Source organism: Tetrao urogallus, assembly GCF_951394365.1.
Source record: "Tetrao urogallus genome assembly, chromosome: 1".
Taxonomy (NCBI): Eukaryota; Metazoa; Chordata; class Aves; order Galliformes; family Phasianidae; genus Tetrao; species Tetrao urogallus.
In genome coordinates, this window is record NC_136813.1 from 13448988 (window position 1) to 13470468 (window position 21481).

General features: G+C 38.7%; 1 protein-coding gene across 1 annotated transcript in view; it reads left to right on the forward strand.

Annotated features, from left to right (window-relative positions):
• CEP126 (centrosomal protein 126) overlaps positions 1 to 21481 on the forward strand; it is a gene marked incomplete at both ends in the record, with an annotated part of 62208 nt that overhangs the window by 1541 nt on the left and 39186 nt on the right. Inside the window, 3 exons of the mRNA XM_079548006.1 lie at positions 9366 to 9511; positions 10873 to 10978; positions 12433 to 12631. Of these exons, the coding sequence (XP_079404132.1) occupies positions 9366 to 9511; positions 10873 to 10978; positions 12433 to 12631 (451 nt within the window). The remainder of the gene's footprint in view (positions 1 to 9365; positions 9512 to 10872; positions 10979 to 12432; positions 12632 to 21481) is intronic.

Sequence of the window (21481 nt, forward strand, 5' to 3'; positions counted from 1 at the left end):
CAGATGGATGGGCTCCTACTGAAGTCTTTTCAGAAGAAGCCCTCAGCCTCCAACCAACTTCTGCCCATTGTTAACTCCCTGAAACACTCTTCCCCCTTAGTTCCATATCAGGTGATTTTTTGTACATTTATTTCCTGAAATAGGATGATAGGATGATAAGATGATAAGTCATCAGGGGCAGCAGACACTATTTATACTGCTGTTTTAGCTTCACAAAAGATTGACGTGCTGTGCTGTCAGCACACATCTTGAAATAAAAAGAAGAATGAAGAGAAAGTATCACTTGGGTATGATTAAAGACCCACAACCCTTGCAGATAATAATATACCAAGCCTCAGTTGAAAGATTAAATATCTTCTTTAGTTTTATGGAACAGCACCACTGTGACACTGCTCTTCTCAGATGAATGCTATTTATCATATTACTGATCTTGAAATATGCGCTGATGGAAAAGCAAACAGCAGACAACCTGCATATTTTTGACAGACTGAAGTAGCTAAACTAATACATGTTGATATATAAATACATTTCCATATGAATTTCATTATGGCCTTAAGTGTATTACGCAGTATAAATCCAAGTTACCCAAGTGAGCCAGTTAAAAAATTAGAAAATTATTTCCATTTGTGATATTTGAGAATAAGTGTCATAAGCAGTTCAGATGGAAATCTGTGAGGACAAGTATTCTGCTAGCTATAAATGAGGTAGTTGTCAAATGTTAGAAAGGTATTAAGTGCATATAGTATTAATAAACTGTGATATATAATTCAAAACCAAGAGCATATATAGTGAAAAGTGATTTGGAATTTAAAAGTTGGTTGAAATTGAATATTTTTTCCTGAAAGTTATGCAGGTAGGAAGTGATTTGTCTTCTGATGGTTCAGCCATCAGGTTATGTCTCAACTCTGCTTATGAGCCAAGAGATACTATCTTTGTAACATATTGTAAAGGTGCTAGCTTTGATGATGGCTTCTCAAGGATTGTGTGACTTCCTTAAGCTCCGAGTTCTCACATGGCAGCACCTTAAATATGCTCTGGCAGGACTTATAGGCAAGCATCAAAAATTATTCTTGGCACTGCTCCCTTATATTCTCAAAACTGGAATTTCCTTTCAATGTATTTTTTTTTTCTTTCAACATATGCAGCATAGATGGGTACTGTGTGAAATACAGCAATTTAATTGCTACTTCTAGCCTTCACACAGAATGGCTGCGGTTGGAAGAGACCTCTGGAGGCCATCTTGTCCAACCCCTGCTCAGGTTGCCTCAAAACAGGATGCTCAGGACCACATCCCGGTGCCTTTGGAAGGTCTCCAAGAAGCAGACTTCACAGTCTCTCTGGGCAGCCTGTGCCAGTGCTCCATCACCTGTACAGCACAGAAGTGCTTCTGGTGTTCAGAAGGATCCTGTTGTGTTTCGGTTTGTGACCATTGTCTCTTGTCCTGGCACTGGACACCACTGAAGAGAGTCTGGCTCTTCCTCTCTGCACCATCCCTTCAGGTATTACTGGACATTGATGAGATCCCCCAGAGCCTCCTCACTTACAGGCTGAACAGGCTCAACTCAGCCTCTCCTCACAGGAGAAGTTCTCTAGTCCCCTCTTCATCCTGGAGGCTCTCCTCTAAACTCTCTGCAGGATGTCCATGTCTCTCCTGTACTGAGGAGTCCAGCACTTTACTGCAGGTGTGACTTCACCAATGCCAAGTAGAGCGGAAGGATCACCTCCTTCACCCTGCTGGCAGTACTTTGTCTAATGCTACACTGTTAGGGTTCTTTGCTGCAGAGGAACATTTCTGGCTCATATTCAGTTTAGTGTTCAGCAGGACCTCCAGGACTTTTTCTGCTATTCTCCTTTCCAGCTGGATGCAATCCAGCATATACTTATGCCTGGGGTTGCTCATCCCCAGGTGCAGGATCTGCACTTCTTGTCAAACTTCATGAGATTTCTGTCAGCCCATTTCTCCAGCCTGCTGAGATCCTTCTGGATGGCAGCAGGACCCTCTGGCATATCAGCCACTCCTTCCAGTTTAGTGTCATTTGCAACCTTGCTTTGAGTACACTTTCCTCCATCAACCAGGCCATTTGTGAAGATGTCGAACAGGTCTGGATGCAGTACTGACTCCTGGGAAAAAGAGGTTAGTTTCCTGTGCCTCTGGTAACCATCCTCTGCCCTCAACCATTCAGCCAGTTTTCAGCCCACCCTTCTGTCTGCACATCCAGCTCATATTTCAACAGCTCCTCTATAAGGATCTAATGGGAGACAGTATCTAGAGTCTTACTGTCTACCTTACTAGACTTATTGTCTTACTAGGTAGACAGTATCCACTGCTATCCCCTTATCTCCAAAGCTGGTCATTTGATCATAGAAGCTTGTAAAGTTGGTTGAGCATGACCAGATTTAAGGCCAGCCTTAAATTTACAAAGCCTCTCTTGAAAAGTAAAGCAGTGAATTTCCTCTAACAGACCTAGGAATTATGTAGCAGAACCTCTGCTCTGTTCTCAGTCTTGTTTTATGCACTTTTTAAGCTAATGAGAACTCCATATACAGACAGGATGCAGACTGAAGTCTTTTGTTTTCAAACAATACCTCTAAAATGCAACAGCCTCAACATTAAAAATGTTCAAATCCTGACAAGATGTGCTCAGTTAATTAATATATTAGTGAAAAACAAAAGTTCACTTGCATATAAAAAAGCAGGTACTGTTTTGGAAAGTAAAATCTCAATAGCAAAAATCAGAGATCTTCTTCAAGGTGAAGGCTTAAAGGAATCACTGTTCATATCTGTATCATATCTGATAGCATCAGTTTCTTTGCATCTTGAATTCTTGAATTTGTATTAACAGCAGCACTTCAATATTATGAACTAGCCAGATTACCTTTACACAAGTTTCCTGAGTAACAATAAAATCCTTCCTTTATCGTCTCACTAACTGTCTCACACGTGAAGTTGCAATTTCAAGATCAGTTTAATAGTCAAACATCCTCTGTGGCAGTAGGTGACAGATATTGTTTAAATAACAGCATTCCAGAAATTAAGCTAGGTATGAAAGGGGGGGGAGACGAAATGAGACTGGTGAGAGATGAGCCTGGTGAGACAGTGCCAGGTTTGGATGCAGGGCTAACGGCTCAGGTGGAGTACTTCTACACCAGTGCACACAGCATGGCAACAAGCAGGAGGAGGTGGAAGCCATTATGTCGGACATAATGGCTTACCTCTATGACTTAGATGCCTGTACTGAAATATGGTGGGAGCAGAATGAATTCCCCACAGTACAGGTGGAGAGAGTTAGAGACCTGCTACTCCACATGGACTGTCAAAAGTACATGAGGCCACATGCAATCCATCTGAGGATGCTGAGCTGGTGAACATGATTGCCAAGCTACTTCCCACCATCTGTCAGCAGTCCTGGTCAATCAGAGAGGCCCCGGAGGTTTGGAGGCTTACTAACGTGATCCTTATCTATAAAGGAGAATCTGGGGAATGACAGGCCTTTCAGCCTGACCTTGGTGCCAGGGAAGGTTATGGAACAGAGCATGCTGAGTGAGATCACACAACATGTGTGGGACGTCCGGATGATCAGGCCCAGCCAGCATAAGTTCATAGAAGTCAGGTCCTGCCTGACCAGTCTGATCTCCTGCTATGACCAGGTGACTCACCTGGTGGATGAGGGAAAGGCTGTTGATGTAGCCTGTCTAGACGTCAGCAAAGCACTATCTCCACAGTATTCCTCTGGAGAAACTGGCAGCCTGTGGAGTGGGTAGGCACAGTCATTGCTGGATAAAAAGCTGGCTGGATGGCAGAGCTCAGAGAGTGGTGATGGAATTAAATCCAGCTTGTGACCAGTCACGAATAGTGCTCCCCGTGGGTGGATATTGGGACCCATCCTGTTCAATATCTTTATTGATGATTTGGATGAGGGCATTGAGTGCACTCTCAGTAAGTTTGCAGATAACATCAAGTTGAGGGGAAGTGTTGACCTGCAGTGAGAGTAGGTGAGCCTTACAGAGGGATGTGGACAGGCTGGTTCAATGGGCTTGAGGCCAGAGGGATGAAGTTCAACAAGAGCAGTTACTGAGTCCTGCACTTTGGTCTCAACAACCCCAGGCAGAGCTACTGGTTTGGGGAAGAGTGTCTGGAAAGCTGTTTGAAGGAAAAGGATCTATGAGTGTTGGTTGACATGTTGCTTGGTTAACATGAGCCAGCAGTGTGCCCAGGCACCCAAGAAGACCAGAGGCATCCTGGCTTATATCGGAAACAGTATAGCCAGAATGACTGGGGAGGTGATTGTTCCCCTGTAATCAGTTCTGGCAAGGACACATCTTGTATACTATGCCCAGCTTTGGGCCCCTCACTGCAAGGAAGACACTGAGGCCATGGAGCGTGTCCAGAGTAGGGAGACAAAACTCATGAAGGGTCTGAAGCACAAATCTTATGAGGAACAGCTGAGGGAAATTTAGTCTGGAGAAGTGAACACTCCGGGGAGACTTTATTGCTTACTACAACTACTTGAAAGGAGATTATGGCGAGGTGGTGGTCAGCCTCTTCTCCCATATAACTAGTAATAAGACAAGAGAGAATGGCCTCAAGTTGTGCCACGTTGAAGGGGGAGGTTCAGGTTGGATATTAGGGAGAATTTCTTCTCTGAAAGAGTGGTGCGGCATTGGAACAGGCTGTCCAGAGAAGTGGGGGAGTCACTGTTCCTGGAGATGTTTCATTAAACAGTAGATGCAGTACTTAGGGACGTGGTTTAGTGAGTATTGGTGGTAGGTGGGCAGTTAGACTGGGTGACCTTGGAGGCCTTTTCCAGCCTTAATGATTCTACTATTCTATGAAATATGAGGCACTGCCTAAGCACATTCTTGATACAGATGAATAGAGTATCGTATTTTGTGTTCGTACACCTCAGTGCATTTTAAATACCAGCTGTCACCCTGTTGGAAGTGCAGCATCCTGCTGTTACTGCTCAGTGCTAAACGTGTATTGAGTTTCACTGTGGTGTTACTGGTTGCAGGTAGATGGTAGGTTCAGGAAACACAAACTCTCCTGTGATTGTCTGCGTGCATTTTTAAACTTTACAGTCAGCTGCCCTGGCTGAGTGTTTTGCATTACCTTGAATCTGAATAGCTAATCCATCTGCTGTAACTGGGGAAGGAAATATTTTCCAAGTTTGTATCAGTTTTCAATCTATTCACTGCTTCTTTTTTTGTTAAAGAAAGAGAAGAATAAAAACATATATGCACAAGCTTTGTGCTCCACCTACTGGCTGATTATCACTGATTATTTAAATTATTCATCAACATCTTTCTTTGAGAGAAGACGAAAAGCAGGCTGGTGCCAGAGACAGGAGAAAGATGTTAGCACTTGGTAAACAGAGAAGGAAGAGTATTAAGAATTCGGTGCTGCCTTCTACATTAGAATGAAAATTCAGAAGGCAGTGGTGACTGTAACCACACAGACCTCTAATCCAGAATTGCCACTGCTGGTTGCCAGCTACAGGACTGTACTGTCTTTTCTCTGCCTGAACTTTTCTTGACCTGCCCAGACCTTTGTTTTCCTTGGTTTAGGGGTAATAGCAATTTCTCTAGTTTGATCAGGTGCCAGTGGCTAATTTATTTTCTGTTCTTTATCCTTTTATTGTATGATCATAGTTTTACATAGGCAGCAGTTACAGGCTATAATCCTATGTAGAATGGAATATTTATGACTAATGTATCGACGCAGAATAGTCCAAGCCTGGTACAAGAGCAGAGGTCTTGAGAACTGGAGGCACAGAGTGTGGCAAAGAGAAATGCAAGCACGGATGATAGTGGACGGAACGCAGGTCTGGTACTGAAGACCCCTTAGCTATAAACAACTCACCACTAGTCTGTTAAGGAGGTGCAGACCTGGATCTGACAAAACTGGCTGTAACAAAGAGAACAACGAAGTGGCATGTAAATTAATGTTAAAGGCACCCTGTGTGAAATATTTGGATGGACTGTGAACCTGTGGATCTGTTAAAGAAGAGCAAAGGTGTAAAAGTGTGGTAGGAAGCATAAAAATGACTCCAAGGGGATCCTGAGGTGAGAAAGAAGAAAACATGAATATGAACATCTCATTACTTCTGAAGAAGGGATCCAGATGCTGACAACTCTCTGAAACACACCAAGACCATCAGAATGCAATTACCAGTATTGGGACCCAGAAGAGCACTGGAAGAATGAGCATATCAGAAAAAGGAGGAGAAAATAAGAGTACAAATAAAACTATAAACTATTATACTATTATTGAGGCTTTCTTCGGCTAGAAATATTCCAGAATAATATTTATTTTTCTGTGACAATTAGACCTGTTTAGTCCCTTAAGACGTGAATTTTGCTAACAACAACAAAAATCTTGGCTTTATGTGAGGAGTGTTTCCTTTTTGCTAGTAAACATGATTTGGAGTGGAACAAATTGCTGGGTAGTGTGGTCAATTCTGCTGTGAACCATTAGGGCATTTTGGAAGACAGCTTTCTGTGAGCCCTCAGGGTTGATCTTTCTGAAGCCCTTACAGCAATTTTGGTCAGTCCTTATTCAGCATACGATAATCAGAGGAGATGAGGAAATACAATTAATCTATGTTCCTATGGTCCTGGTAAGTATTTCACTTGAGATTTAGAGTGTAACACCCCATTTTGCCCTTTTCTTGATCTTGCCGTAGTCATCATCAACTGTACGCATACCCATCTACATCAATTTTAAAATTAACATGCACTGATCTGCAAAGAAGCTATGGCAGTGAATAACTGTATCCCAATGAATATCATCTCGGCATCAAACAGCTCATTTCATAGCATTCCATGTGCACTGTGTAGAAATAAGCATTTAGGTAGTAATAAGCATTCAGTCCACCTGCAAATGTAGCATCCATCACTTCACTGTGAAGATAAGTTAGTTACATTAACAAGGAAATAGTTTCACCATCTGGTTATACTGGTTGTAGCTTGAAAATACTTTCCACGTAATGTCTGTGTATGCGAAACTGCTAAATCTTTTAAGCTTTATATTCCACATTTGCTATAAACATTTGGGCAGCCATTGCAGAAATTGCTGCACCACTGGGTTGTTAATAGGACAGAAAAAAAACAGGTTAAAAGAACATCAGTCAGGAAATTCTTGTGGTAACTCCTCATCTTAAAGCCACTTTCTTTTGCCAGTGTTACCTAAGCTGGTGGCTTAAGGCAAGTAGATGAACAAACATTTGTTTTGTAGTACTTTTCTGTAAGATGTCACTGTGCATTTGTAGAATTATTTCTTTTACATAATGCACCTGGATTTCCCAACTTACATTCTGTGAGGTCAAGAAGTTAATGACACAGACTTCATAGAATATCTCTAATGCATTTCTGCCTCGTGTCTTACTCCAAGCCAAACAGAGATCATGATGAGTAGTGGTGATTCCAAATATAAGGAATGTGAAACAGTGCAGCTATGTCATATTCCAGAATCCTTTAAAAAAAATTAATAGTGAAAGACTCTGTCAGAATTTACTCATTCCTTTTTGGAGTTATACACTGGAATTATTCCAGGCACAAAGTTGTATAATTTCCCACATCTGAATTTAACAGCTACAGTTCAACTGAAGGCCTTAGTGAGCAACTTCTGGAAAAATTAAGGAGATGTAGAAGAATGATTTTAAAATACTTCCTAGGATAAGCAAATCTGTTTCTGCTATTGTGATTTTCCCATATTTTCAGTCAGGATAAGGGGTTTCAATAGTGCAGATTTCTGTATTTACCATTAGTGAATATCAGAATACTAAAAGTTGACAGTAAATTCTAGTTCTAGTACTGAAATTTCTGGAGTGTATGAACAATTAAAGCTCCTGTGAAGCTTGAACCAAATTGTTGTGTCCTTTGTGCTTGTATTTCTCTGCAGATTTGGTCTGTTCTTGGATAACTGCTGTTAGGGCCTCATGCCATGCTTCAAGTCAAATCAGTCCACCTTGCTGGAAGATCATATATAACAACCTCTTGTTCTCCTCATCATGTGGGGGAGAGTGTTAAGGTGCATTTATAATTATAGCCATGGTATCAGAAAAGCAAATATGTGACTTCAGGTATGAGTAGCTGCATGGAATCTCTTCACAGTGCTTTTCCAATTTTATAGGAGTGCATCTTTTGTCGTCACTTTCTACTAACGAAATGCAATAATTGGTCCACAAAACTGGGAGATTTGGTTTTAGTTTCAGTGTGTTTTGACAACCAGACCTACAGAAATTTTCAAAATAGCAGAAATGTCTGCTACGCTTTGTCTTTCAAGTGCACTAAAGAGGATATGCCTGTAAAAGGGAGTATTTTGGGAATTAGTTGGCTCTTTTCCTTTTTTTTTTTTTTTTTTTTTTTTTTTTTTACTATTGTGCAATTACAGCCTTTAAGCTTCTAAAAACAAAAAGTACCTGTTTCAAATTATTTTTCTGTTTGTTTTCCCAGTTTAAACTTTTTCCCTTGGAAGAAAAAGGAAGAATAAATAAAAAAGCCTGAGTCACAGAGTAGCTCTGTTGTAGTGATCCCTCCATGGCAGACTTTGTAGAGGTTGAATTTGATAAGCTATGTATTTATGTAATAGTTTGCCTATGCAGGCACTGTGCCAATAAGGTTACAGGTAGAGGGTAGATTTCACTCAAGGAGCCAATGTAAGTTTGTCAGCAAAAGCTGATGCATTTGTCAGCAGGAATGAAAATTCCACATTCATCAAGCTTGTGCCTACAGGAGGTAAGCTTTGTGGTGATGCTTGTTTTCAACTGGATCCTGCTTTGCTTTCCAGTCAGTAGAAGGACACATTTTAAGCATGTATGGTATTGAGAACCAAGAGGATCAATTAGAGCTTTGGATCCCATTTTGTCCTACTGCACTGACTGTCTTTCTCAACAATTGGAAGTCAGTACAATTCCTACATATTTCTAGGTTAAAGCTCTTGCTCTTGTGTGCTGCTTCTGGATAACAACTCTTAAGCTCTTGAAAGTTACAGACACACAGTAGTTGAAGTTCATCATCCTGTGTGTTTGCCCACTGTTACACATTTATGTGGTAATGTAAGGAATGTGGTGAAAGTGACATCAGTGATGAGCTGAATGAGCCTGCATGTTAATTCCCGTACTAGAAATCATTACATCTCTGGCTGAAGCTAAGAAAATAAAAATATTATAGTGCATTTCTTTGTCACCCACCGTCCCATTTAGGTTCATATTGACTATAATAATTCAGTTGTGTTGAGGTTTGTAGCATTTAATTCATGGACAAGCTTTTGTTCAAACACCACCAGATAATAGACAAGTTGCTGATATTATTGCAAATGTAATTAGAAAGCATAAATATCATCTAACTTTTCTTCTTAAATACAGAGCCTTTGAAGAAAGACAGAAGCAAAAAGAAGAAAAAGAACGAAGATTTAGAGAACAAGTCTTGCAACAAAGGAAAATCAAATTTTGGGAAACAACTGAGAAGTTTCAGCGTGCTCATCTTCCTGCTTCCCAACACAAGCAGATTGGTTTGTAAATGAAAATGTTCATTGTTCACAGTATAGCGTGTTGTTCTTTTTTTAATTCATAGAACATTATTGAAACCAAATAGAACAATCAACTTCACTCAAATTCATTGAATTAATTAGTGTCAGCAGAACATAACTGACAAGAAGCACGGATTTGATATGTATGACAACAGTGGGTAAAACAAATGAAGTAATAAGGGCTGGTGTTTTCTTTTTTTCTAAAAACTGAGATATTTCACTCCATTCCAATCGCAGCATGCAATCATCTCCCAGAGGTATTGCAGCTCCCTTTTTTTTCTCCGCTTGTTTTGCTGCAGGGTCTTTATTGCTTATAACAATGTAATTTCAGAGTTTTGTGTAAGATGTCAGAAGTCATTGTGAGTTATTCAGATGGTTCCCTATTTGAAGCCCTGAATACAAAATATTCAAGCATATGCCTTTTGTTTATCACTAGGAAAAGGCAGTCCTAGTGTATATTAATGTATTATATAACTTTTGCTGAATTAGTCAGCTTTTTGAGCTATACTTTCACTGCTGGAAAGAAGTGATCATTGCAACTCAGTTCCTGCTTTCTTCGTTGGAATGAGTGCAGATTGGCAGGAGTTATGAATAGCTTCAGCCAAGTCTGACTTCCAGTCAACTTTCCAGTGTTGAAACTCTGAAGATATGGTATAATACTTAGTAATTCTTCAACTCCAGTTGGAGGATTTACTCCTCCAACTGCAGTTGTGCCAGCTGTGAGGTAACGTCTCTGACTTCAAGATCAAATGTCAGAATAAAATAACAAAACAGGACAGTACTGTTTTAGGGCTTCTTCGGAGCTCTACTCACAGACTAGACTGTGTAGCAATATGATGAATCACAATCTTTTTGTTGGTTTTCTTAATAGTAATTCTGTCTCTGCCCCTTTCTGTCTTACCTTTCTTTATTTGTAAGAAGCAACACCTTGGGCCAATCTGGACTTTTTCTTTCTCCACTGCTTCAATTCCTAAGTCACAATTTGGCCTCTGTAAAATGCTTGCAAGCCATAACTTTGGCTTAGTGAATGACCGTAATAATCATGGTGTAAAAACAAAGTTAGTGCTGGATATTTTAACCACCTACTTTCTCAGTTGTGTAGTCTAAAACCAAATATCAGAACTGCTGAATAAATTCATTACTATAAAGATTTAAACAGACTGTACCTTGTTTCACAGAAACTAGAGATGTTCCAGCATGCCTAACAATGATAAAACCCTGAGTTTATTGTAACAGTCTGAATTTAGGCTCTCCAAACTTAAGAATTTTAACCAAAACATCATGGTAAAATATTCTAATTTCAAGATTTTTTTCCAATTTGTTTTTTCTGTTAATACCTCTAGTCCAGACAAAAGCAGCTTTTCAGTTAAAGGAAGCTCTTGAACAAATTAAAGGATCAGTTTTAACATCAGGATTGTGCTTGCCAAGCAGAAATAAAACTGCCTGCAGGTAAGCATAAACATTTACTATGATGATCAACAGAAGTAAGTTGCCTACTGTGTTCAATAAACAGCAGATGATTACTCCCTCTGTGGAAAGGAAGTGCTTCTGTGGACTGTTCCAATGAAAATATTATGAAACATCGTTAAGTTGTTTGCATCCACTACATAAAATAGCAGAAGAGCTGATGACACAAATCTTTTCTCTTCAGGGGAATTTTGGGAATGGGCAGGGTGAACCTAGTCCACATTCAGTTATGCTTGACTCAGACTGCCATTGTCACCAAGCTATTCTATGAAGAATAAAGCATTCTGTCAGGATGCTTTCTTATTCTCATCCTGATTTTACTCTTTGGACTCAAAGATAGTGCAGTTTGCATATAACAATTTCCCCTGTAATTTCTTCTTACATCACGTACCATTTGAAATCAATGCTTCACTCTCCCAAAGCACTTTTTCTAAGATGCATTGCCTTATCACAGAATCATAGAATATCCCAAGTTGGAAGGGACCCATAAGGATCACCAAGTCCAACTCCTGCATTTTCTATTCACTAAAGGTACTTGTTTCTTGGTTTTGTCATTCTTGATAGCTACCTAGCTTTTGCCTGTCATTTTCTAGGACTCAGTTCCTATTCCTAGTGATCTTACCCAGCCTTGTTCCAGTTCTGTCCACATTTTGTTCTTGAATGTATCTTGCTATAGATTTCCTGCTTTCCCAGTCTCTGACTGCACATTTACTTGTCATTTGGTTTCCCATGCATCTTGGTTTTAATTCCCAGTGTCAGCCAGACCTACGGTTCTAGATAATTCTCAACCTCTGTAAACCTATGATTTCCACAATCCTCATCTGAGCTCACCTTGACCACAGTACCCATCTACAGTAGTTACTCTGCAGACTTTTATTTCAGGTAGCAAATACAAATTCCTTAATGTCACACATTAATGCCATTGCAGGTTATCAGTAGAGTTGGGCTCTTCAGATACAATTAAGCCTTTTTGCTATTTGAAGTAAGGGAATATCTGACAGCATCAGTATATAGTCATCCTCTATATAAACCAGCCACGTGTAAGAAAAAAAAAAATTCAAGAAGAAAGGCCATTTTCCTTAAAAGAAACAAAAAAAAAACAAAAACAAAACCAAAAGACTTCCACGTTCCAGTCCTGCAGATGACCAAACTGTTGGCTGACATTTTCCAGACTAATTCAGCCTGAGGCAGTCACCCAACAATCCAATCACAACTCTGACAATTTATAAATTAGAGAAGCTTTAAAATGGAAAGTGCTGGACAGTTTTAACGCAGGACAGTACAAACAGCACCACCTGGAGTTACACGTAGTTCCGCAGTCCTTCACATGCCAGGCATTTATTGATGATGTTTACTTTTGGAAAGCAACGTGCTTGAAAGTGTATAGTTGGCACATAGAAATAAGCCAAAGTAATAATTTTTTCACTTTCATCAAGAACCACAGATGACACTTCATACTCATCAGCATCAAGGAAGGATTATTCACATCAGGAGCAGATTTCAGCAATGGTTGGCTTGGACAAAACAATGCAGGAGAGCAGCAGAACAAGTGTGGATAATAACCGACTTCTATTCCAGAAAAATCTGAAAGAAATGCAGCAGCTGCTTGAAAAACAGCATCTCAGCAACTTGGAGGTATGATATTTTTATCTGGCTTGTTAAAGAATGCTTTTTAAATATAATATGAACTTTCTTGAATGGAATAAAAATGAGAGCTGTTAAGCACAACTTAACAATTAGAGCGCTCTGCACCAGGCTGTACCAATAGATAATTCATAGCATGACTTTGCAAATGCTCAGTGAGAATTCAGAAGTCTTTAAAAATGTTTGTAAGGATTTTTCCATAAATACCTCAAAGATGTCAGTCATGCTGTCTTTTTCTAAGAACCTAAGATTTGTATATCAGAATTCCTGGCTCTGGAGTAGCTGCTAGGCTTTAGTCTGTACAGGGTCCTCTGGTGGCTCCAACCTTAAATTGGCAGCTTCCACTAACACACATAAGTTTCTGCTTTGCTGGTTGCTACAGTGCTATAGCAATACAACTATGGTAGATCAAAGGTTGAGTTAATTATTTTTCTTTCCCAGTGATCAGTGGTGATTTCTTGTGCATTCACTTAATGTCTCTTGAGATTCTATGTCTATTATTGTCATCTTTGGTACAGACACAGGTGCTCTTGTAAAAAGCCCAGAATACTCCTTAACTTTGTGCCCATGTTCACTTTTAGAATGCAAATCAATTTCAAAAGCTACTTTAGAAATACAGTGAAAATCAAGAATAAATGAGATTCAAAATAATTTCAGCTGTGCTTTTAAGTGTGACTTTAGGTCAGTCAATGTTGTCTTTGATTTTGGAAGTGTTTTCTTTAATGTTACTTTATTTTTTATTTTTTTTTTCCAAAAACAAGTGTATAATTTTGATCTCACTCATATTTCTATAATATTATCTACTGGTGTATGGATTTGTGGACCTGAAATCACCTTAACATAATGAGGAGCAATCATTTTTACATTGATAATGGCTGGAGATGTGGGATCTTTAGTAGCAACAGAGCAAGGGCTTTTCCTTTTAATACATCTGTATGGAAAACTTTTGAAGAACTGAGTGCAGCTCTTATATTTGGAGTTCTCTGATCTTGACCTTTCTAAGCACGCTGTACCCACTTTGTTCCAATGGGTGTTTGTGAGAACCTTGAGAAGGTGATGGCCAATAGAGAAAATCTCACTCAACTGGAGTAGACTTCAGAAAAGTTGAAGAGGCAGATGGTACAGTTTGTACTAGAAAAGTTGTTGATTAATGTTCATTCTTATGCTGTGTAATCAGCTTTAGACACAGAATGTAATACAAGAGTTCACAAATTAATGTGTTTTCAAATTTGTGTATTTTTTGAGAATGCTTTGATCCTATCCAAAGTTTTGCTGTTTTTTTCAGAATTTTTTTTTTCTAGTACCACTAGGGGTTGCTCAGCTTCTTCCCTCTGACAAATAGTTTCAAGTTCTAACTACTTATACTTGAAACGTTTGTGCTTTCTTTAAATTTCATGTTTTGGAATCTGATTAGAAAAATAGTCAAGAAAGCTGTTGTCATTTTTCTAACGTCTGGGGTTTGGATGTGTAATAGTGGGACTGGGCAGTGTGCATGTGTGTTATGACTTTCTGCAAACTGAAGCAGTATTTATAATGCTCTTCCTAATGTTACTGCCATGAATGGTCTTCAGCAGCCTTGTTACTGTCTGTTGTCCAAAGCCATTTCAACAGCACTTGCCTTTCCAAAATGGATGTCAAAGTATTGCACTGAGACATGCTTTGCAGTCTAACCATTCATTGACATCCTTTGACCTCTATGTTTCTGTTTTTACAGGCCCAGCAGGATTAGAAGGATTCTTAAAATTCTTTTCTTTCCTAAAGGGCAATAAAGTTCTATGTAGAATCTTACCAGTAGATTTGGTGTGTTCCCTGCTTTCCAACCCCAAAGATTTGTACAGTTTCAGCAGTAAGGCAAGGTTTTTCCACCATTCTCCAGAACTATTGAGCTTAAAAAATTGAGAGCAATAGTTTATATTTTGTGCAACAGTTACTACTGAGCCAATATATCAAATTATTATTTATGTCCAGAAATATGCTCCATCTTGAAGACATTAATATTATTAATGTTCATTCACAATCAAAGGTTTTGTTGCACAGTACTTTTCTGTTTGCTTTTGAGGCATAAATAAAATCTTTAAGTTTGATCTGATAGCAGTGTCTTTAGCTAGGCTGCTGCAGCTTTTGTCTGGAAGACATAACCCACGACTGCATATCATTTTGCCAAATGTTAACTGTACAGGTTGAAATTTTCCATTTCTAGCACCTGCCTTGAACTGAAGAATTTAGAAAGTTCCCTTCGGAATGGTTCAGCTGTGCTCAGGAATAATTTGATTCATGTATCTTTGTCTTTTTATCACCTCTTCAATTCAGTGACCATCTAAAACTGTTTTGATCATTGAGTATTTTTTATGTTATTCCAGAAAAGCACAATATAGTTGAAAAAATTGTTTGACTGACATTTTATCTCTATCATTGCACTTTTTAAACAAAATACTTGGAAGAATGAATTCACAAACAAAATATGTATAGATGACAAGATGGAGACTACATTTTCCTTTTCCTTCCTCCGGATGACTATAATTAGGTTATTCAAGCAGTGTCGGTGAAATCCAAATGCAGATTCCTCTTCTGATTGATTTGAAACAGAAATTTTACTTTGGTTCTCCTTTTGTTTTCAAGCATATTGTGCAGCCGTTGAAGTACTCATTATTGGTCCTTCCATGGTTCCTCGTGGAGTAAATTATTCTCTGTTTATTGAAGTTATTATTTATTATTTTTTTATATTCATTATTGAAGCAGGGACTAGAACACATAGAATTTCTCAGAAACTGCAAACTGAACCACGAGGCTTATGTCTAATCCAGTAACATTTTGTATTCTCTTATATGGTATGTGTTTATTCATGCTATGTGTAGGATTAAGTAAGCATCTGGGAAATACAGAAGAATAGCTGTGATGTTACAGTGAGTGAAAGCAATAGATGTTTGGACATCTATTGGGCATGTATGGACATAGCCCTGCTTGCATGAATGAGCTGCCCTGCAGTGTTAGCTGTTTGCGTCCCTTGGTTTTTGAGGTTGGACTGTGTCTATGAAATGGAAATGCATCAAGTAGTATGCAGAAGCACAGGGCACCTGCTTTAGCAGCACTTGGACTTGGTGATCTCTTGAGGTCCATTCCAACCCCTGCAATTCTGTGATCCTGTGAGCTGATGGAATCACTGAATTCATTTTCAGGTGCTTTTCTGTTATGACTGGAATGAGATAAACAAGGGTTCCTTTTGCAATATGTATTGTATCATTCAAATTCTTCAGAGGCATAGGCAAGGCCAGCATGGAAAAAAGGAGTGTCAGAGTACAAAATCTCTCCCAAGAGTCATGACATTCTAAAATGGTCAGGACTAGTTAGCAGGAAAAAAGATTTCAAGGAATCCGAGTGGAATTCAGAATTTGTTTTGGGGAGACCATTCAAAGACTTGAAGTTTTCTGCAGTCACCTTAAACCAAAACATTCTGACTATCTTTAGCTTTTAACTGTGAATGTTAACATCTCTTACGTTGGTTACTTGAATTTTATAACAAACTCAAGTGATTTCCCTACTAGTTTTCTTTTAGCAAGATCAGGGGCTGCAGTTTTTATTGGCTTTCAACCAGTATTGCAACATACCATTATCTTCCACATTATTACCTGATTCAAAATAAGTTCACATTTGCTGTAAGGGCTGCTAATCAAATTGAAATTTATCTCTAGACTAACTTACTCTGCCTAGATACTTGGACTTGTTTTGGTTATATATTCCTCCAAGTAGTCATTTTTAAGGTAAAGTAGTACTTTGTTTCCAAGTTGGTGCTGTAGAAAATGACATTAGAAGCTTCATATCTAACAATCTGGCTGTTCAGTGATTTGAAGAACACCTTGCCTCAAGAAAGCCCTACTTTAACTGATGGCAATAGAGGATGTGTACTGAAACAGCATTTTCACTACAGAAAGGCTTTGTTTCAGTGGTAGATTAATACATCAGTAGGACTCTGTGGGAACATTGTGATCGTTATACACACAACATTCATCACAAAGCATAAAAAGAGAGAAATGGAGAATTGTCATCTAATATATACCTGCACCTTCTCTCTATGCATGGACGTTTTCAAAAGAACAGCTATTGTTCATTACCATGCCTTCGGTTTTTTATATTCATATGCATCCAAATATGTATAGATATGCACTAAGTGATTTTTCCTGTACCTCAGAATCTTTTTGAAGTGACTTGTTTTATTGGAATAAAGTAAAATATTCATCAGTGTAGAAAAAGGACAGGAACAGAAGGAAAAACATCAGTATCTGCTCTGTAGTTTACTTCAGTTATAGCAATAATAAAACATTTGCTTTCAAGATGGGAGTGGAAAATAAAAAAGTTTGTGCATTCTGGTCTGACATTTATTTTTAATTATGATAATTTGGTCATGTCAGAAAGAGCATATACCAGTGCCTCAAGGGAAAGTTGGGAGATCTCTTGCTTTCCCACCAAGATTGAAGTATCACTGTCTGGAGAACTTCGACTTTGAAGGTGACAGAGCTGTGCTTTGGTTTTCTTTTTTCTTTTTCTTTTTCATTTTACCAGAAATAAACCCCTACTTGTGAAGTGGGAAACATAGTAAAATTTAACCATTTTCTTCAAATTTTCATCTTCTATCCTGGTAGGCTCGTGGTGGCCTAGGAACCAAGCAACTTGGTCACCTCTTTCAATTTAGTACTATATTAATTCTTATCAAACCCTTGCAGCACTGCTGTAGGACTTTGTAGCTTGAGGTCGATGTGCAGTTTATGCCTGGTAGTTGCACATCTCCATAAGGAAGCATGAGTCACCAGCTGGGAGACAAAGCTTTAAACCAGACACTCTGAATTCAAGGACAGGAACAAACAGAACAGCTGGGTCCGAGGAGGCTGACAGATCTCTTAACAGACAACATAATTATGCTTTCAGATAGTGTCAAAATAAGCACATAAATATCAGCTCTTGAATTCAGCAGGCTTTTTTTAGGGGAAGATAGAAGCTGAAATCTTTTACGTTTCATTGGCCAAAACTATGACCCGTATTCTTATAAATCATATTCTGCAAAGTTTTTAAGAGGAATATTTGACTTGAAAAATATCTGATAAAAAACTGAGATTTGTAAAGCAGGTAATGTGTAACAGTAAGTAACTAGTGTAAGTGATGAGATAAATGAAACATGCCATGAGTGCTGGCAATTGCATGAAATTTAGTTAGATAAATTTGTCTCTAAAGAGGCATAAATGTGTATTAGAAGAGCATTTGTATAGCTGGCCTTTAGGATTTGCTGATGTAAACTCACCTCTTACCATGGCTACTGCTGTGAAGTACACAAGATGGTATGGAAATAGGTGCAAAACTGTTCTATCATTGCAATGTATTTACATTTGCAAAAGAAAGGGTAATTCTCATTTTTATAGCATTTAAATTCATAAATAAAATTTATAATGAATTTATAGTAATTTTTTTGCAAGTCAGAGAGATCTGAACTCCAAATAATTCAGAAAATGCTATTCACACACAGTATGGCTGTGAGTGTTTTTGGAGGTGTCTGTACTGCTCAGATAGTATTATTATATTTGTTTCTGGTGTTACAGCTCCAGTTGATTCAATCTGTCAGCTTTGCCTTATTTGTATGCATTGCATCAGAATCCGAATAAGGATGCACAGGAAAGGCAGATTCTGATTTTTACAGAAGATGAAGAAACGCTTTCTTCCATCAGCTGTTCTTCCCTCCTTTCACCACGCATCAGATCTCGATGGAAACATTTTCTGGAAAATATCCCATCATTGAAACCTTAAACATAAGTGAGAGAGAGAAGACTATTTCTTTGCTATAATTTGGTAGAAAATCTTATAGTTATTTGCTTTCCTTTCTGTTTAAAATACTGTCTAGAAATAGCTTTATCTACAAAATCTTTTTTAAAACATTTATCCTGCAATCTGCAAATTCCAAAAAGTTTAAGTGGATGGGAATTAATTGATTTCCTTTCTCCTTTTTGGGATAACCAAAATGACATGGAATATAATGTAACATAGATAGATAAACAATTATGAATCTGCTCATTAAACAATGTCCTTGCATTTTATGTATAACTTTTAAACAATTATAAAGCAACTGAGCTAAGTAGCCTTACAATTTATGCTGCATATGTGAGCTTAATTCTTCTAAATTTTGCCTTCTGATAGTTTTCAGGTTACTTTTCCATACAGTTTTTATATGACTTCTCTCTTAAATTTTCACAATAGGTGCCACTTCCTGAAAGAAAATTTATGAATGGATTAGAAATAAAAAGAGAACTCCTGCATTGTGATCCCCAGAATCTCAACATTTAATCATTTGATAATGTAAATAATATCTAAGAAGTAGTATTATGAATTCCATTTCTGGGGCTGAAGGACTGGGTTAGTCCGTGAGATAATTAAGCATCTGGAGCAGAGATCCTGAGAACAAGCACTCAGTACAGGAATGCTGTATTTGCTAACAGAGAGCAACAGAGAGAAATATATGGCTGAATACATTCCCTACATGGTCTTGTACACTTGTCTCAGGACTTCATTACATCTGTAAGTTAAGATTCAAAACCCTGATAATGAGCATTCAGGTCACTTTGCCTTCAAAGTCTTTCAGCATCAATTACTGAAGTGCTGCATGGCCTAAGAGTTTTGAAAGGAGTTCTTTTCTTTGCAAGGAGTTAAGAGACTGTGTTTGTAGCATCCTTTGAGAGCTTTTCAGACAAACAGATCAAGTCCTGTTAAATAATCAGTTCATAGCTAGTTTCTGTTTCCTAGATGAGGTGGGGGGAGAGAGAAGCTAGAATTAGTCCAGGAAAGACAAGGGTATTGGTAGGAAGTTCTTCTCTGGTCATCCTGTGCTCCATAGCTTCTTTGGTGGGTTTGGTGGAGTATTCTGAATCTTTTGTGTAACACAAGCACCAAAGTCCTTCCTCAATGGGATTTGCTTTACTGGCTCAGCCCAAATCTTCTGTGAAATCGACATAGTGTAGTGCCATTAATTTTACATGTCTTTCAAACATGCACTGGCAGCATTATTAATTTTCTAATGGACTTTACCATTCCAGTTTAATTTCTACATTCCACTACAAAAGTTTATTTAAAACAGTTTATTTAAATGAAACTTCCCTTCCTGTGTTGTGGCAAGAACTCCTTACTCCTCACCAACAACAGAACTTTGAGGTTGAAAAGCTGTTAATTCTAAACCCTTTTAAGCACAAGCATGTCCTTTCTAAGAGGCAGTTTCTCTGATAACCTCTTCCTTAGTGTGTATGCCAAATGTTGAGTAGTAAATGTATGACTAGCTTAAACAATGTCATGATTATAGTGGAAATACAAAGCTTCTAATTAATGTTCACTTTTCTAATATGGCTATAAAAGTGTATATGAAGTGATTATGATTGCTACTAAGGCATTTGCACTGCAATCTCCTTCGAATAAAATGAACTAACTACTGGAAAAAGAAATACTTGATGAGCTCAAAGTCAGTGAAGGTGTTTATGTACCCCATTGGCTTTGCGCTTTGTATCATCATGAACATGGATGTCTTCTGCTTCATGATGAATGTGAGGGAGAGCATTATTTTCATATAACACACAAAGAACTCCTGTAAATAAGCCAAAGTCAAAAACACCAAAAATTGCAAGTAAAGAGAGAAGTGAGGAGCCTGGATTTTCAGAACAGGTAATGCTTCTACAGCGTTCATCTTCAGATGAGCATCCTTATTCACCTCTTGGAGCTGTGAGCTGTCAGCATTTCTGCAGAAAATGTCAAATGCACACAGAGCAGCCCTTTGGTGTAATGGAGTCCTGACAGATTGCAGTGGCAGAGAATTCACTTGTCAGCTTCTCTTAAAATTTTACTTACTGCAACGTTGTTCCTTCACTGTCATCATCAAAGTTTCCTCGGGGTCATGTTTTGTCTTTGTTTTAGTGTGTTACCAACATGAAATTGTTTGCCACAGCTGTTCTGAGGCCTAAGACATACAAGTGACCTCTGTAACTCCTGATAAGTACTCCCTTTCCTAAAGTGCCAAGTGTGCGGATAGGCTGGGGTTAGATTTCATCTATAAGGGACATAAGTTAATAGAGGCAGCAGATGATAAAATAAATTGTACTTATGTATTCTCCTCAGTACAAGAAAGACACTGAGGCCCTGGAATGTGTCCAGAGAAGGGCAACAAAACTGGTGAGGGGTCTGGAGCACAAGTCCTATGAGGAGCGGCTGAGGGAGCTGGGATTGTTCAGTCTGGAGAAGAGGAGGCTCAGGGGAGACCTCACTGCTCTCTACAACTTCCTGAAGGGAGGCTGTGGTGAAGAGGGGTTTGGCCTCTTCTCCCAGGCAAACAGGACACAGGGAAATGGCCACAAGTTGTACCAGAGGAGGTTTAGGTTGGACATGAGGAAGAACTTTTTGTCTCAGAGGGTGGTCAGGCACTGGAATGGCTGCCCAGGGAGGTGGTGGAGTCGCCGTCCCTGGCAGTGTTCAAGAGGCGCCTGGATGAGGAGCTGCGAGATATGGCTTAGTGCTTGTGGTGGCAACGGTGATGGGAGGACGGTTGGTTGGACTGGATGACCTTGTAGGTCCTTTCTAACCTTGTGATTCTTGATTCTATGAGAACAGATATGCAAATCTAGAAAACAAAGAGATAATATATGTTACAAACATTTTTGCTTCCTTATCATCTGATAATATTCTTAGAGATGAAACCTAATGAAATGTTTGGGATTCTCAGTTTTATTTCTGAGCAGTTATTGACCACTAAAAGAATTAATAATTCTTGAATGCTTTTTGAGGTCTATATACATAGTACTTGTTATGCATTTTTAGCAGAAAATT